Here is a 19,093-nt window from a genome sequence, read left to right on the forward strand (position 1 = left end):
TAAAGGAAAAACGGGAGAAAAAAAAACGGGAGAAATTTGTTAGTATTGTTTGTTTCCACCCTTTTTAGTATCATCCCATGAGCCATAACATTATGAAATGTAGACTCATTTTTATATTGTTTAGATATTTTAAAGAACAAAAGATGATAGCTTTATTTGAGCAAATGGCGCTGGTTTTTCGTGAGTATTGTCACGTGAAATCGAAGGAGGCGTGACTGTTCTAATGCCAGCGACACTTGACGATCAAGAAATAAAACGAAAAAGGTTTTCGTCAGCGATCGTCAATTTCTAAAACACGCAAGCTCTGTCATTTTACAGTTTGGCACATGCAACAGCAATGTGAAACAAGGATAATGAAGAGTAATCAGGCCTGTAGACAGGGAATTCCTATTGGATTTTATAATAGCCAATATTTCCTTGTGGATTCTACCCTAGCCAGATTAGATAAAACCATCACACATTTTCACTTTCTGCATAAGGCTGCAATTGAAAGTGTTTCATTTACTTGAAAGGGTCTCATTGGTCCTGTTATCAACTATAACTATGTCTGTCTTCTGTCGCAATTTTTTTTTTTTTTTTTTTTTTTTTTTTTTTTTTTTGCAGAATAGCTTCTAAAGATTTAAGTGGGCGAAATGTCAAAGTGTTAGCTATTAATGGTTCGCTTGTCATGATAACACTATCCAAAAGAACAAAATCTGAATCCCATTATCAAAATATCCGTCGATGAGGCGAGTGTAATGTGGTGCTGTCGGAATATTAATTTTCGATCTGGAGGCTTGCGGAAGTTAGTATGAACACCCGGAGCTAATATCGATCTGACGCAGTCTCTTTATTGTAACCGAGAGGGCGGCCATGTTATTGTTGCCAGAGCTTTGGTCTTGTTAGAACATACATTTGTTTTAACACGCACACCTGCTGTTATTAGCTTATATTTACACCTGAAGTGTGCCGCGACAGTATATGCGATGTAAACGCTCTTCTATCTAGCCAACGTTTGTTGCATCGTAAAAAACTAAACATTTTTTCGAGATGACTACATGAATGCATTTTGGAGTATTGATTGCAGAGCCCATTTGACGTTATAGCTGGTAAGTACTGTAGGTTTTCATAAATTATCTGTCAACGCTGTTTGAATGGCTTTCATTATTGTTAACATTGAAATGCGTGGCAGCTTGGTTGAAAATGCCGAGAGAATTTGTTCGTTTTGATAGAATCGTGACCAAAAACCCAAGGTAACTGGGATACACGAAGCATCTTAAATGAGTGTCTATATTTATTGAAAGTCGGCCGTCTCGGTACCCAGAATAAACATTAGTTATTAATATTTTTGGTAAATGAGGGCTTTAGTTTGTTTGTGTTAACTTGGTATTGTGTGCTGTGTATTTTCTTTAATCCAAAGTTTTATAATACGGATAATTCAACGGGCAAAGATATTTTACACGTTGACCCGTCATTTGACAGCCACTGCTGTCTTGTCAATATAAACGTTGCCGCCAGCGGGAGGCTGTATACCATCGTTCCGTCGTTTATTCTTTGGTTCTGATCCCACAAAATATTAAAATGCGTGCCACATAATACTCAGCTGATGCTGACAACAGTGAGTTTCGCTTCAATTTCCGCTCTTGGGGTCCGCATGGCCTACTGGTTTCTGATGCACGCAATATGCGCCGGAGATCAATACCGACCATGGTCGGATCATTAGCAAAAGATAATTGAATTTCACCTTATCAAGTTCTATTCGGCTTACCGATTTCTGAAATGCTACGTCTGCGGCTTACTAGTTCATTGCTAACAAGCGTTGATGACTTTATCTAGTTTTCTGCGAATGCAATATGTGCATTGTGTCTAATGTTTTGTGAGAATTTGACGAACATTAACTGCCGTACATTATTGAATAAAGTGAACAGTTCGATGTCATTCTAAACCTCTATAACATATATCGGAAATTGAATCAATCTGTTTATGGAGATTGTGACAGTTCAATGTAAAGACCAATATGAGCATGGTTTGTAATTGAAAATTGAGTGTTTACGGAAAGGCAGTTTTATATGCATATTTTACTCTCATATAACTACTCTGTCCAACGGTGTACTATTCCATTGTTGTTTATGCTTTGAAAATCGAGAAAAAGTGAACAAGCTATTGCAAAAGTAAACCTTGTTGGGCAAAAAAGTTGCTCTTATGATAAGTATGCGATACAGATAACTGTGTTAAAATTGATAAACGTAGAAACTGTGTAAACATTGTTTTTTCTCGGAATATGAGAAACTTACACTTGTCAAAATAGCCAATAGAACTATACAGAAGTTTTTACGTTAATGTGATAAAAATAACGGATTATATTTTATGTCATCTGGTTCTGACGACAAGGAGGTGGTAAATGGATAAAGCAACACAGCGTGCAGCTTGCGGACCACTATTACAATTTTTTTTTTCATTTTTTTCCGTTTGAGTTGTGTGAATTAGTAAATTATTGCCATTTTTTAAACATTTCTGAACATATCATAGTTTTTGGCTAATTGCGCCTGATTTCCGTAGAAAGTAATATCCATGAAGTCTTAGTCTCTCCAGCTATTGACATCAAGGCTCATAATTATTTGTCACAAAGCAATTTACCTATTAAGAGGTATCGTTTCATGCGATTGGAACCTATTTGAAAGAGGAAACGCCGAGAATAGCATATCGATTAAATGTGGGAAGAGAAGTTGAACCGAGGGCTATTCTAAACCACGTCAAGTATTTGATTGAGGTGGACTTGCCTTGCATGCATTATTCACAGCAATGATATAGTTCTATTGTAAGAGTTCTAAGGCATAAATTCCTTGAGATTTGAAAAAATCTATTTGAAAAAAATAGATAAGACTGGAAGGGATTGTTGTTCAGAACCCCTACACATGTAACTGTTGCATAACCATGGTACTGCTACAGACACTAGTAACACCCTATCTAGCTTTTATGGGTCTTCCTGACAGTTGTGAATATTGCCTTGATAACCCAAAGGCAAGCTGCAGTGATAATTGCATTGATATTTCTGTTTTCAAAAGTGACATTTCGGCATGTGTTTCGTGAGAAGTAGACGAACTCAAAACTACTTTCTCCTGGCAGTTTTCGTATCTCTATCTACGCGTCATCCGTTTTGCTTTCTTTTTTATGGAATGGGGTGGGCATAATAGGTCTGTTGCTACACGCGGTTTTCTACCCGTACTTTACCCGCTTTGCATTATATCCAAGGACTCTCTTTTTATACTGTTAAGGCATGCGAATATGTATATATATGTAAGGCATTGATTAAACTGAAATAAATCTATATAAATAAATCTATTTAAATTGTCACTATGTAAACCATGTTGAAAAGATTCAATGTTCTACAGTACAGGGTATAATGCCATTTATTGGTGGACATAGCCTCTTTGTCAAAAGTTAAGAAATGCTACATGTACGTATATCAAAGTCAATACGAGGGTTGGGATGGGGCCGTAGCACTGCCATTTAAAGCATATTGCGCTATATTTTTCCATCGTGTTTTACCCATAGACATTATGTATTAAGAATGGAAACCAGTCGCTGATCAGCTGGCGCTACGTGACTAAAAAACGTACTCTAGGTGGGGCTAACCTTTTAGCAAAAAGGGTGGAACTCTATGTGCAAGGAATGTCGTCTCAGAAAGCAATACAGAAATAACACACAAAACATGCTGAATATGTACTGTGGGGCCAAAGACAAATTATACATAACAAAAACAATACGAACAAGACACGTGGATCAGCTTTTATTAGTTTCTGCACCGAACTCAATTGTTAGTCTGCCATCATTTCAGACACCACGCTTGATTTTATGCTGAGTCGCGAGAATTTATGCTCACTGATGATTACCATCACATGATGACCGAGATTGCTACTATTGTTCAAGAAGGTAATTATTTTCGTACCCTTAAAGTACGCGTTCTTCTTATCTCTAGTTTTTATTCCACTTGTAATGCAAGAAAGCAAACTGGATCTGCTGACTGTGGAATCTCTGGTCCATTCCCGTTGTTCTGCGATAGTCCACAATTACAAAGCAATCTATGGTATAAAATCGATACCTGGCTAACTAGGACACATCCTGATGCCTTTATGACGTGATGTAGGGCAGGAAATTACCCTACACGTCGATTTATGATACTACTAGAATACAAAGATAATCTAAAGCTGTTACCAGCGTCGTAATTATGATTTGTGTACTTAGATATACATAAACATTTCAGAAAATTGAGATTTTATGGTAAAAAAGTTATTTTATCTTCTCGGTTCTTTTGATTTGATGGACATCTTAAGGGTGGCATTTTGTTACAAGTACGGAGTACTTACATTTTTTCATTCGTCAGTCTTCATCAGTTCTTTTCCTGCGTTTTATCGCAGATGTTATGTTATCGCGCACGAGTCTCTTTAACTGATCAGCTGTGACACGGATGCTTTTCATTTAGACTCTCCCCCCCCCCCCCCCCCCCCCCCACACACACACACACACCCATGATGGCACCTAAGATGTGAACAGACTTGGATTTCTTCAAGAACGCCTTAAGGAAATTTACTAGTGGCCGCTATTATAATTTTTATCGAGTGTTCCGTAGAGGCACTCTCAACTGGTGTCTTGCTGCATTATTCTTTATTATAACTTTTTGGTTGACTTTAAATTGCCAGCGTCATAAGTTAAAATATTGTGAGACCTTAACTGTGAAAAAGCAGGAAAGTTGAGTAACTATTTGCTGGATGTTACAATAATCTTCGTTGGTGTTACATGTAGCGTAACTTCCATGAAAAGGCCATGACTTTATAATAATTATTATAATAAGAACGTACTAATCTGTTATGTACGTAAATCTTTACGTACATAATGCAGGTGAAATGCAGTATGAATCTCGAAAATTGCGAGACAAGAGGCAAGGTGTAAATAAAATCAGCTTAGAATATACATATACCGGCTCAGATTCTAGAGATTCTGTTAGCATACTCATTAGATGTCTTTGTGGCAGTCTAAAGATCGCTATGCTTCTTTCTCTAAAAAGTGTTGTTACATATCTGGTGAGTTCATTTATATGATCTTTCATTTATATAATCTTTCTGTAGAAATGTTATCTAAGAAGTGTGCTCATGTGCATTTCGTTAATTTCTTTCAATTCACTATCACTATCGTCATTTGAAGAAACCACGTGATTTAGATCCCTCAGCGCCAGATTAATGTACAAGAGTTCATTTTGCAGACACCAATGACGCCATAAATTAAAAAAATAACTGATTTAATGCCATATGTTTTTAGAAAACAGCAGTGTGCGTTCTACAAACTAAAATAACAATTAGTGAGAAGAACTGTTGTGAAAATGGTAGCCCAAGATATATTTATAACCTTTGTAACTCCCGTTACATTTCTCCTAAAAAGGTCATTGCAGGAATGTCAATGATACCCTGTTTGCCAATGGCATGCGCGCAGTTTATTGAATATAACGTTGATGGGTAGCGAGTGGTATTGAAGCAACTTATCGTTCTCATTGATTGTTTCTCAATTTTAAAGGAATTATGAAAAGACAATATTGCCGGATATTGAATGAAATCACTGCTTTCTACTCTCACTGCGAACAAACGATGGTGACTGAAAGCAGCAGCAAAGTTCTTAGTTGAAGACAACACTGTAAGATTACACACGTTTACTAGTATGTAAATATCCTTAGAATTTTAACCGATTAAGAAACTCGTACCTGGCTTTCCGGAAATACCATATAACAATGATAATGATATTTATTGAAACTTATGAACCATGTACTAGTGAATATGTACAGTTTATGTGTTTACGTTACCTAGGTGACCTGTTTGGTCATAGCCTTTGTACCAAAGTGTAGTACCAATAACGATTATTATTATTATTTATATTAATAAAAAGTTGGCATTAGACCATCACACAAAAAAATAGACTATAAAATTTCAATTGAAACTAGTATCAAGCGTAGCTCATTTGCATATGTGATATATGAAACAATGGAATTTTTGCCTGCATCTTCAATAGAAATTCAGATATCCACTACTTGATAAAAGTCATCACCATAAGCCCCTTCTCCGTTCATTTGTGTATGGCTGTCTTAAAGGGATAATTCCCTAATGGCGTGTCCCACAAATAACGTGTTTTTTAAAGACTGCAAGGGTCACTTTTTAATTGTCCATCAGTAAAATTGTTCATTTAGGTTTATAATAAGTGTCGTGTAATCATTCTCTAGGGACAGAACACATTCTAAAAAGGACACCGAAAATCAAAAGTTTTTTATTGCGTCCTTTAGTTATATTTGGAAATTACTGTCTACTGACGTTTTTCTTGTGTTTTTGGAGATAACTTTTCCATTCTATTCAACTGTATGGTGTGCGTGCGGAGTAAAGAGTGCGTACGCATGCGCTCTTTGGGGGGGGGGGATAATGACTTCTGTCTCATATGCAAATGATACGCCCACTAGAACCAATTGACAAGAACTTGATGTTGGGTGATAAAAGGCAGCAGTGGGCACTAGATGAATATATATCGATCAATTATCCATCTGTAAACATGTGCTGTTTGAAAAAGACTTTAAAAGGAATCCAGTGAATTAAGAACAGGATACAAAAGCCAAACAGGAATCCATTACAGAAATGAGATTATGATGTTTCTTTTTCAAATGTACTTGGCCACGGTATTATTGCCATTAACAGTCTTTAATAAAATTATACAGATATCTGAACTATCTTCACATCACATTATCTATGTAAGGATTTTCCATCAATCATGTCCGTGTGAAATCATGCCTTTCTGCGACCGTAATTAAAATCTGTGACTTTTCTCTGCAAATTGATTGAAACACTGTAGTTAGCCAATACACTCTTACACTCCGAAATAAGAATATGGTTTGGGATTACCATAACTAAATAGCTTGGATTACTCAAGTGTTTTATTAAGTCCTGGTTTAAATCACACAGATATAAATTACTTTTGTTTGTTAAATCAATCAGGTTTTGCAATGAAAAGGCGTGTATTTCGTCCTTATCCCTTTCACACTTAACTTGAGTATAGTATGCCAAAGCGAGATGAATATTTTGTATCCAATTTGACAATATTTGCTGATCTTGTCAATGTCTTAGGAGCTAAATGAATGTTTTGTAATGATCACTTATCTGGTGAAAAAATGTGGTCTTTTTGAAATAACGGTTAGAAAATGCCATAGTTAGTGTTGCCTGAATTATTACTAATAATACAATCTTCCGCATTTGTGTAAATAATTACACTCATTTATGATCCATGTCTTGTTACGGGTGTAACTGTCCCTACCTCGGTTCATTGAATACTAGATTTTTTTACTGCGGACTTTATACCAGTCAATTTGGTGTTCTCGACATTCAGTTTTTGATCATTCTACATATGCCATCAATATTGTGCAGTATCCTGGTCTTTGATGCCCAGAAATAAAAATAATTACTTTTTCATCATACTTGTTATTAATTCAAGTTATACATAGTACAGAAAAGATGGTGTAGTTTTTTGTGATTATTTTCCCATGAAACCCTGAGCATTCTTCAATATTTTCACTTATACGCGATATGAACACTTATAACCATATTTTTCACTGTCCATCCTTGACAACTCAGTATGACAATGCGAATCCGCAGGTTCATTACTTTTTTTCAATCTTAATATGCTGTGATTAAGATACCATGAAGTATAATTCACATCAAAAGAATGTAGTAAAATAGAACCTACTCAACTGGAAATTTCACGTGAGATAACACCATGGTTATGTAGCGCGACAAGAAACTCGCGAAACACGTAGACCAGCCAGGAGACAGCAAAGCCTTGAGGGCAGTTCATGGAATATTCGTTTTTTTCTCTTTGTGGGGCCGTAAGACAACTTATAAATCTAACTGAAGCTATGAACTCACACGCACCTGCAAATTAATAAATTGGCCCGACTTTCAAAATCACATTACCCTGGTAGATATGAGAGGATAAATGACACTGGTTAGGACATCGGGTATTATTGCATGCGGTCTAAAATACGGCAGGAAATTACAAATAGAAGTCTTGGAATAAATACATTTACATACCTGTATGGATTTTTTGGCCATCCACTTAAAAAAGTTTTCCAAAGCAAACAAAATAGTTATGTCTACAATGCGGCCACTGAATCGGCCAGAGTATAATGTACGTGTATGCTACGCTTTGAAAAAGCTCCTTCCACTTTAAGTCCATTCCTTTAAACAATGTGGATGCTATCACACAAGCTTCATGTATTAACAATTTACTGTTCTTTTCAGAGTGTACAGGTAAGATATTTGTTCAAGATTTCTAGTTTAATACGTGTAAATGGTGAATTTTTCAACATGAGCCCTAATGTAGTTCGCTATCGATCTTTATCAGCTACTGTACCCATTTCCTCTCGCGATGTGATTACTTTTTATGTGTTCTTTAAGTGTTGCTTCAGAACTCTTAATGATTGACGACAGAGTTATTGAAAAGAGATGAAAGCTTTTGAGGTAGATTCTCGGCTTGTCTCTTAAGATGATAGTTATTTGATGAATCATGTAAAATGTCATTACAGTGGACCGAATATTGCTTGGCATATTGAGTATTACATAATGTATTTCCCGTCAGATTTCTGATTCATTATCGCCTTTTAGAGCATGAGCATTTCCTTGTAGACAGTAGTTATTTGCATGTTGTTGCGTAACACTTCTCAGTTGGTCATGCAAGACACTGCTGTCTCTGTTCAATTTTAATTTAACCTGGATTTCAAAACATCTTCAAAGACCTGTCGTCATTGGACACTCTCTGTGAAACACCTGCATGCACTGGTGGATTTAAAGTTTATGTTAAAAAGGGAGAGGGCTGGGAAGGGGGGTGTGTTACGGCAAGATTGGCGTCTATACGTAAAGAAAGAAGGCTAGTTCTTAAAAGTAGAATCGTCCTCTGTACCTTTCCCATACTTACTCTCATTCCTTGATCATGTTGAGATGCCATTAACTTCTATTATATCTTACTCTATATAAAGTTAGGAATACTTGTATACCGTACTAGACCTACTGATCTATAGACATGTAACTATGATATTTGACCGTCTTTTTCATGTTCTTCAACCTATATTTATTTTATTCTGTTTGTAGTCCTTTAAAAATAATGAAGACTAAGATCTAAACTGATGACAGAGTAAGATGCACATATTTTTGTGACATCTCACGTAAAACATAGATTAAGATGTCTGCCAACTTTTCCAGGTGATTGATAATGATCTTGATAAAGACATCTCGATGTATTTTTCATGGTTTATGGGTTGTTTTGATATACTGTTATTTGATCGATTTCGCCACATTTAGTCTCATGGACAGGTGACCTTTAAGTGATAGCATTTGAATAAGCTTGGCTATATTATGTTTATGTTCAAATTGTTGGTTTAGCAAACAGATGGCCACTGTCTTTCCTTTGACAGATAATTGTGTGATAAATAAACCGTAGGTTTTAGACGAATCTGTGATGATGAATCAGCATAAGAAGCATGTTGATTATATTTGATTGATTCCATTTCTTTGCCTTTTTGTGTGCCCACGATAAAAAGGAAAATGCCGTCTATGATGCAGATTGAGATTGACATTCTGTTTTTATTGTCAATTCTTCAAATGACCAATGTTCAAAACTTTGTTGATAGCAAAACCCAATAACTGACGCAGAACCCAATAAAGATGTATCACTTTAGAATAGCACGTACTTGATGTCTTGTTTCTACGCAATGGTATTTAGTTTAGTATAGTTTTGAGAGACTGCAAAAACTGAAATATGGACGTCTGAGAACCGTTCTGAACGTATTCACTTCAGCCACCTTCTTTGGACTAGACTGATGACTTGGGCTTCGTTCACATGGAAAGTCTATTTTCTAAAAATCTATTTTCTATTCGCGGTATCTTATGATCACTGTCTGTGCCCTGAATATCCCGCGGCGTAATTACTGGCAGCGCGAGCCAGTTACTTGTAATTAATTCTCGGCTGTGCTCGGAGGAGATTCTGATACCTTGGCGCATGCGCAGTAGGAAGTTAGAAAGTTAATGGCAGTCGCGAGAATTAATTACAAGTAACTGGCTCGCGCTGCCAGTAATTACGCCGCGGGATTCTCAGGGCACAGACCGTGATCACAAGATATACCGCGAATAGAAAATAGATTTTTAGAAAATAGACTTCCCATGTGAACGAAGCCTTGGTGTGTCTCAGTATTTTTTGCATTAATCCTGTGTCATCAAATGTAACAAAGGGACCATTCCCATAATCCTATCGTACTAGCAGGATCTATCTCCGAGGGGATTCTCACTGAATTGCATTCAGTTTAAGCGTGCACGAAAGTTAATTACCCCTTTACAGCTTCAGTGGGCGTGGCAAACATTTAAGCCGTTTAAACTGAATGCAATTTAGCGAGAATCCCCTTGGAGTTAGATCAATCCAGTTAGTACGACACGTTTATGGGAACCCGGTCAAAGTGATATATTTTCTTGTTGTTTTCCAGACATCTAACCTATCCGCAAAGATGAACGGCTGGGAGATCGTCCTAATCGTGTTTATCATAGCCCTTCTCATCATGATTGTGGCCATATTTCTGTGCCGGGTAATGGGGATAGGCTCCCTCAGCAAGTGGTTCTCGTCTGGGGAGGAAAAGCAGTCCCTAACCAAGCATGATGCCATGAATGGATACAACGGTTATGTGGTAAGAGGCAAATTATACAAGGGTTCTACTACCATTGAAATAAAACATTTTTAAATTTTCAATATCTTGTATTACTAGCCAAAAATGCACCAAAAATGTCTCCTTATCTGACTATCTCAAAAGCACTTAAGAGCAACCTATCTTTTAAACAACTAAGTCTTATATCTAAACCATTCCATAACAAAATGACCAGATACCGTAAATCGTATGGAGCAACCTAAACTTTCCACACATTTGAATGCAAATAAGGCTCGACCTTTGAATTAAAGATGGTCTGTTGAAATGGTAAGTGACCTTTAAAAAGGATTCGGAACATATGTAACTTCCCACGAAACCAACTACTGGATTATATACTTAAATGAACAAGTTACAATGTAACAAAATATTTCATAAATTATTTAATCAGATATGATTTTACCCCTCGCCTACAAACGTTAAGGCATCGCACTGTAATATGTTGGCCAGTGTAGCAATAGGATTATTAAAATTAGTCAAAATAACTTTTATCCCATTTCGTTTATAAAAAAAAGTTTCCTAGTACAATTATTAATACAGTTAAATTGAACGCTTTTAGGGCGAACATTTCCTTTTTCGTTGTTTTATGCACCACCCCACGCGCTTCAATTTTCAAGCTCTGCTCCAGTTAATCGTCAGTTTCTAAATTTATAAATTTATAAATTGATGTAAAATAATGATCGGCTTGCGGGGTGACTCCCTAACTAAGTCAAGATATCATCATAGAAAATGGCGTGGTTGACGACATAGGTATCATGTACAATTCGTTGCCATCTTTGGCTTTTGATTTTTTTATGATACATGTATACGAGCCCTTAATTAGATACTTTCTCAAACATCTGCATTATTTCGCTTCTTAACAGATAAATTCAAAAGCAAGCCTTTCAAAAACAATTAGTGGCAACGAATTGTAATACTTACAGTTGTGATTAAATAGGCGTTGCAACAGTGTGGACAGCAGTTCGGGTGAGCGATATCTGCTTGAATTCAAAAACACCATTTCACGACAAAACGCTGCTGTTGCGACTTCGGCTCGAATTGGCAAATTCACCCAGATGTATTTTTAATTTGACAGCATTATATCATAACATGAAAAAGTTTATTTCTGCACTATCTAATGCCCCTATTGCACACCGATAACGAATTCCACGAACCGCCAGGAATTAGTAAATTTCAGAAATCATGAGGAATCGTAGAATTTTGTACATTTCTGGTAGACATCTTGTTCCTTCTTCGGCTTCATTTCCAAAATGGAAGTTCAACAAAGATCGTGTGTCGATTTCACGATCTTTCATAGTTGCAATAACTGACTGAGAATAAATAAGAATCAGTTTAGAGCTTAAAGAATTTATCACGATTAAACTAAGAACCTTGGAATATATCCATTCTTAACAGTTCGTAGAATTCGTAGTCGATGTGGAATAGGGGTATAAGTGTATAAGGACATTGGTCCTAATCTATGTATCCACCTTAAGTTCAACTTGCCTATCATATCAGTAAATTGTGAAATCTTATCTTTATCTGCATTACAATTTTTAACGCTAAAGATCCACTTTTATTGACGCAACTCCCATGAGAAATGTGCTTGCGAATCTGGATTGGGGAATAATCGCTGAATCTATTGCAATTTGTATAGTTGACTAGGGGTAATATAGTTTACTTGCCTTTGATTTTTCAGTCGATAATACTGGGTGTATAGATTTTAGTCTTATAGCTAGTACATACTTGAAGGGTTTTGAAATGATTTGATTAGAAATATGCCTATGATCACTTCCACTTTCGTGTTGCAGTGATGTCAGTTAGATCCACCACCATATCTGTAACATGGCATAGACTGTTGTCTGTAAAACTACCGTAAAATGTAATTATATATCAACAAAATGACGGTTTGGTGCAAATGACATTATGAACTGTGATATATGGAGAAAGCTTGTAGTCTGAAATGTGTTTTTGTTTTATTTCCCAAACCATGAAAGTAAACACTGCACCAGTCCACCCACGTCCACCGTTCCTCGATCCACCCAGCGTGTTCTTGCGTTGAGATACATATTATCCAAGGCAGATAATTCTAAATTCCGAGGAAGTTTGCGTTATAGGTTGTATGTCTCCTAGGGTCTCCTTGCTATAGTTATCAATTTCTGTCGCTGTTGCAAGAGACAGCTTTCTAAATTTAAACACTTAAAGAGAGAGCATCTAAAGCATTTTGTGCATCATTTTAAGCTACTTACGCATATGTACAAAATGTATCAATAAATATGCTGGTGTGTATGAAGCTAGAAAACTGCAGCAAAGAAAAAGCTTATCTGCTACCAAGCTCAAATAACCTGTAAGCTCATATAGATTGGATATTCTGCCTGCTATTCACTGATTAATGTAACAAGACGATTGAATTTTAATTGTCTTTAGTCGTTCGGTACTGAAAAGGGAGATGGAGTATACATGTTATTTAACAAAGGAAAACAAAAATACGAAGTTTCGTATTTAGATAAACATTAGGTATCTCTTTTATTCTAAGTTCATGTACAGCTAGACGTTTGTTTTGGTTCTGATAATACGATGAATCTAAAATCAATATACCCACCACCAGTTCCATTCTCTGTGGAAAAACACTAATGAAGGCTTAAAACCCTTCCCAGCCGCAAATGCGGCTTTCCACAACTTGTTTTTGTAGTCCTACACAGCTAAAATGTAAACCATGCTTAAATTGTGAACGTTTCTTAATTCCTCAGTATGTGTATATTTTTCTTGCACGATATTTGTGCAGTATTCTTAAACTTAATTATATGCTAAGACTACAGTCATGTTATTGATAAATCTAAATTGTGTACAGATGAATCATTAATTTTACAATTACAATCAAATATATCAATAAGATGCTATCAAATACGCATTATCTTGTCAACTTCAATAGCCATTGCATAGCTATTAACCATCTATTTTTTTATCAGTATTGACATTATGTAAATGTGCCTACTGTTTCGACCGTTTTCCAGCTCTATAAGCTACGTGAACAAGGGTTTTAACTAAGCCTTGTTCACCACCATGTATATCTTTATGAATAATCCTCAGTCTTAACAAAATGTAACTTGATCCTGTCCAACTACTTAATATTTTCATTGGTTGAGCAAAAATGTTCATTGGCTTGGTAGTTGGATCATAAATGAAAGTTATCAAACACAACCTGACTTGTGTTTGATAATTTTCATTTATGATTTTCATTGGTTGTTTTGTTCGTTTGATGTATTCTTCCTTTCATATGAACTCGGAGTCGGACTTTGCACTTGACGCCTCTGGTAAATATGTTGAGTACGACACGGTGAAGGCAGATCCCCAGTACCAGAACATAAACGAGACCGCCGAACCCCCGGCTACTACCCCCCAGCACCAGTCTGGGCGCAGCACACCAACCTCTTTATCATCCAGTATAGGTATTGAGTTGCACGCACAGCACCCACTCACGCACGCACCTATCACTCACGTACACATTTAACTTACCCGGAACTTCCGCAGAAAGGAAACCACACCAGCCTGTTACCTCGTGTACTTTCCTTCTATATTTCTGTAAGAGCAAGGATCTTGGAAAGACTACTTGTAAAGAAAAGTAAACCAATCAAGTAAACTATCACTGTATTAATGTATACACATTTAGGATAGAGGTGTTTACAGCACATTTATCATGTGGCAAGTAATGAACATTATGGTCTGGTATGTGTCATTTACACTGTATATCATTTTTATCAAATCATTATTCTGATATATGAAGAATCGCAGGTAGGATTCCTTCCTACTCTCCTTTTAATAATTATCATGCAGAAAAAAGGCGAAAACGTATTTGTTTTCTTGTATGTTTTGGAATAATGTTAAAATAGTTAGTTAAAATAGTTGTGAAAGCTGGATGTCTTTAGTATACTGCTTGGAGCGGCATTTGCGCTCTATCGCTTTTCAAGGAAAAAAGAAAGACAGTACCGTCTGTCTTTTTTATGCATTCCATTATTTATTTACACTGAGCAAATGTTGAAAAAAGTTTCCGTTCTTTTCAGCATCAGATTATGACATTGGGCAAGGCCTTACTAAAGCGCCTTCTTGTGAGAGCATTGCCTCCGATTCCTCTATCATGGACATCGAACCTGCAGTGGCTGCTATAGGACAGCTGGAATTTGGGCTGGAGTTTGACAGGTTTTGTGATCGCCTGTTTTCCATTTCTGTTTTTCTTTTTACGTTTTTAAATCAAGCATTTTATTTGAATTTTCTTCAACCATGGCACCAAACGAAGATGGCACCGAAACCAAGCTTTTAAGTTTTTCTTTTTTATTTTGGGATATAGTTCATGGAATTCATGGCATCGAAAGTCAGAGTAAAAGTGTTCTGGATTCTAAAATTAAACGTAGCATGTCTTGTACAAGTTTCGTTGTTTATACTGTAAACAAAACCCCTTTATGAGCCTGCCAATGCGGTTTCAGATAAATGAAATGGTAAATGAGAGTGTTTTCTGGGCAGAGGTAAGGAATCATCGTTCCCCTGGACCGCGTTGAGTGGCTTATGTCCTCTACTAGACGTGGTTTACCTTGCCATTTGTATCTTGTGTTTGCAGGGAAGTGTCCGAACTTATAGTCAGCGTCATACAAGCTAGAGATCTAGAAGTGAACGAAGTAACGGGAACTGTTGATACTTATGTGAAAGTCAATTTGGCACCAGATTCGGACAGCAAGAAGGTCACAAAAGTAAGATAAACGAGTACTTAGTTGTATCATTTTTTATTTCGGTATGCAGTTATACACCATGTGGTATTTCGATCCTAGGATAATTGTCTTCCCTTGGCATTATCTTGGCAACCATGACGGCGCAAAAGAAAACGAACGTCTTTAAATGTGCGATCTCCATTATAAACTACTGACTGTTCCAGGCGTTTTTGTCTAGTAGTTTAAATCAATAGATGGGCTAGTCATTCTGTGTACTGTAATTTATCCATATTTTCTTGTCACTTGATAGAGACAAGCTTGAAACAAACATCAATACATTTGACGTTACCAACACCCAAACGCGTTTGCCATATATAACTTCTTCAAAGTTAAGTATCTATTACCAGAAATTTACCTCAAAGAAAAAGCAACTATGACCTTGATTTATATCTCAGACATTTTGGTACATCGATAGAACACAGTCACCAGAGACCGTCCTCATTGGATAAAGTGTTTAGAAAATATTGGATAAAGACGAAGTAGAGGACTATTCCTCCTGGAACGAAGCAGGAGGTGTATTTAGACAGACGAGATGGTCAAATGTACACAGAAGGCAAACTCTATAAATTCCCTAGCTCACTGTGTTTAGTGCTCTTTCCTTAACTTAGTTAAAACAGAAACCGGGAGTTAAAGGTTTTACTTTATACCTGCCTGATCACTTTAAAATAATGCAGCAAATTAAATTTGGGACAGTAACTTAATTTTGAAACATGCTAACACAGATATATATATATATATGTCTTAGGTAATAAACGTCTCCTAGACAATTGCTGTTTACCCATACGTTTAAGTTAGAAAGTTAACGTTCTGGTCTCTTTTTTAAGTTTACATAAAATAATAGACAAGGATATGTATATGAAATTAATGACTACTTAAAGATCAATAATGGCACCTTTTGTTTAACGATTATTTTACCATTTCAGGTTCAGCGCGAGACTGCCAACCCTCAGTACAAAGAACGCTTCTTGTTCCCTGTGGACCCTGATGAGCTGGACAACAAAACGATCCAATTTAGCGTGTACTCCTGTGATAAGTATGCCCGCCACAAGCTGCTCGGCCAGTGCGACATAAAACTGGGGGACATCGACCTGCGACATGCTGTCAGATTGTGGTTGAACCTGAAGGATATCGACGAGGTATGAATTGTCCGTGTCTCTAAATGAAAAAAAGAAAAAAGAAAGAAAAGAAAAAAAGAAAAACGTAACCAAACACGAAAATCCTTAATTATTGTTTTGGAATTTCAAGAAATACAATACGATCAATTCCAGTCACAAAGTTGTCAGTTTGGAACCCGACAGTAATGTACATTTTTATATAATAAATTGTTAAAAGTAAACACAATCAGAAAATGGTTATTTGGAAATAACATATTTGTCGCCGTATAAAATGTTCTTATTAAGAACTGAAATATGATAGGTGTCCGGAATAAATGAATAAGGTATGAACCTTGCCGTGCTGATAGGCTGCCGTTGAATCCCAGAGTAATGGTCGTGGTAGATACAGTTACAGAGAACAAAAGTTAATGTAGACACAAGAAATCTCTCCATGACATGGGTTACATTCAAATCACACACATTAATTAGAATCGGCAAAGATCCAAGATTATACTAATTGATATAGGCCTTTAGAGGAATAATCATATTTCATTTTTTCCTGCCCTCCTACATCCTTTGTCACGCAATCAATTGATCATAACTGCAATATAACGTATGGTTCACCAAATTAAATTTTAGATCAGTTTTACTTTTACTTGCCACATAGCCAATAATATGCATTAAAAAAGATCGATTTTGCCAATCATACAGAAGCAATCAATATGTGAATATCGATATAGCGGTATAGAATTGATAAAAAAAAGGTCACACACATTTAACATCCACTTTAAACTAAGAGTAAATCAGTGAAATAAATTGCAGGTTCAGGCGGAGTACGGTGATATCATGTTCTCCCTGAGTTATCTCCCCACAGCAGAGAGGCTAACTGTGGTGATAGTAAAGGCAAGAAACCTGAAGTGGCATCAGAACAGGGAGGCGGGAGGTAAATCACCAACTGAATCACTGTCATCATGGTAGCCCACATACACTTGAGAAACTGGGCCGTAGTGAGAAATTTTCGTATTTCAAGACGACTTTATCATAATTTTAGAATAATGAAAGACGATATACATTATTATTATTATTGAAAAAGAGAGGGCTTTACCAGTTGCCTTAAAATTAATGGTAGGGTTAACAGAATTTGGAGTAAATTTTCTCTGTATATTTAGATTGTATCCTGTCATTTCTGTCCTTAGATGCTGTTGTCTACGATTAAAATTGATACTTGGGATCTTTTTCAGACTGTTTTGTAAAGGTGTATCTACTACAAAATGGGAAGAAGATGAAAAAGAAAAAGACGACTGTAAAGAAAGACGAAAAGAATCCAATTTTTAACGAAGCCATGATATTCTCCGTTCCTTCTTCAACATTGCCAGTGAGTTTTGCATTGCATGGTGCCAGTAAAATAATGCATGTACTCAAGATGCCTTGAGACTGAGTGCAATTTCAGAAGTTGTCAATAGTTCTGTACCTGGTCATTGATATATTCACAGTCAGATGGCAACTGTGGCGTCTTTCATAGCTAACAAATATATTCTAAAGAATTATGTCTATATGGAAACGTTATGATTATATATCCGATATTCTTTTCAATTCTAGACGGTTCAGCTGAGAATCACGGTAGCCGAACAAATGCCTGAGGGAAAAGTATCATCTATAGGTCACATAATAGTCGGTGCTAATACCACTGGAACCGAACTGTCTCACTGGAACCAGATGATGACGTCACTACGTAAACCTATAGCCATGTGGCATTCATTGTGTAAATAATGAAATAAAATGGGGGAATGGGCGGATGTGTTGCGTTCTTTTCTCAAATTAAATCCCGAAGGTAGAATTTGATCAGTCTGTTATTATTCATGAGGGGATATAAAGATGATTTGAACATTTGAGACGCAGACCGTCTATTTTTGTCATCCATTAACAGAACCGAAGAGAAGCAAGAAATTATTCCACTTCAAGTATAGGCAGATTGCGTAAAGGACAGACTATTGTCTGTTTTATGGACAGATTAGGCTACTAACAAAATCTGCGGTTGTGCCTAGCGGATGTTTGCTGAGACAAGGATGTGCTGAGAGGTTGTTTAATCCTTGATGTTGTCCAAATCTTGTTCCAACGCCAGCATGCGGGAACCGACCCAGAGCTAATCTAACAACATATATACAGTAGACTAGTGCGCTAGTGTTACAAATAAAACGATATCCTCCTGGGCTTTTGCGATGTAGACTTCAACTGAACTAGTAAAAATTGGGAAAGTGACAGGGAAACATGATTAGATAATTTTATCCTATCAGATAGTATCTTAGACTTTTTGATTAGTGAGATTTGCAAAGGCTGAAGTGATTATCTTTTATTGAACTTATTTTTAGAATCATAATAAACGCGAGAGAAATATCTGGTGACATATGTACGGCATTCAGTTCTTGTCAATTGGAATGTATGTGTTAGAAAATATTTATGTTGAGATATCAGTAAAGTTGTGTTATTTGGCTTTTTTAATTGATGTCCAGGAT

The 19,093-nt window shown here is 36.4% G+C and overlaps 1 protein-coding gene across 2 annotated transcripts; it reads left to right on the forward strand.

Annotated features, from left to right (window-relative positions):
- The first annotated feature begins 685 nt into the window (after positions 1–685).
- On the forward strand, positions 686–18,372 carry LOC106178125 (synaptotagmin-12). 2 transcript variants are annotated; one of them, XM_087000065.1, is made up of 9 exons: positions 686–1,088; positions 10,535–10,732; positions 14,016–14,175; positions 14,788–14,923; positions 15,339–15,468; positions 16,410–16,622; positions 17,403–17,523; positions 17,822–17,955; positions 18,180–18,372. In XM_087000065.1, exons 2-9 carry the CDS (start codon positions 10,556–10,558, stop codon positions 18,348–18,350), a joined length of 1,242 nt encoding a protein of 413 aa, XP_086856191.1. In that variant the 5' UTR covers positions 686–1,088; positions 10,535–10,555; the 3' UTR covers positions 18,351–18,372. The 2 variants fall into 2 exon arrangements, with proteins under 2 accessions (XP_086856191.1, XP_086856190.1); XM_087000064.1 differs by having other exon boundaries at positions 689–1,088; positions 10,535–10,730; positions 14,005–14,175.
- The last annotated feature ends 721 nt before the right edge of the window (positions 18,373–19,093 follow it).

Source organism: Lingula anatina, chromosome 1 (assembly GCF_051362555.1).
Source record: "Lingula anatina isolate TDL-2025a chromosome 1, LinAna3.0, whole genome shotgun sequence".
Lineage (NCBI taxonomy): Eukaryota > Metazoa > Brachiopoda > Lingulata > Lingulida > Lingulidae > Lingula > Lingula anatina.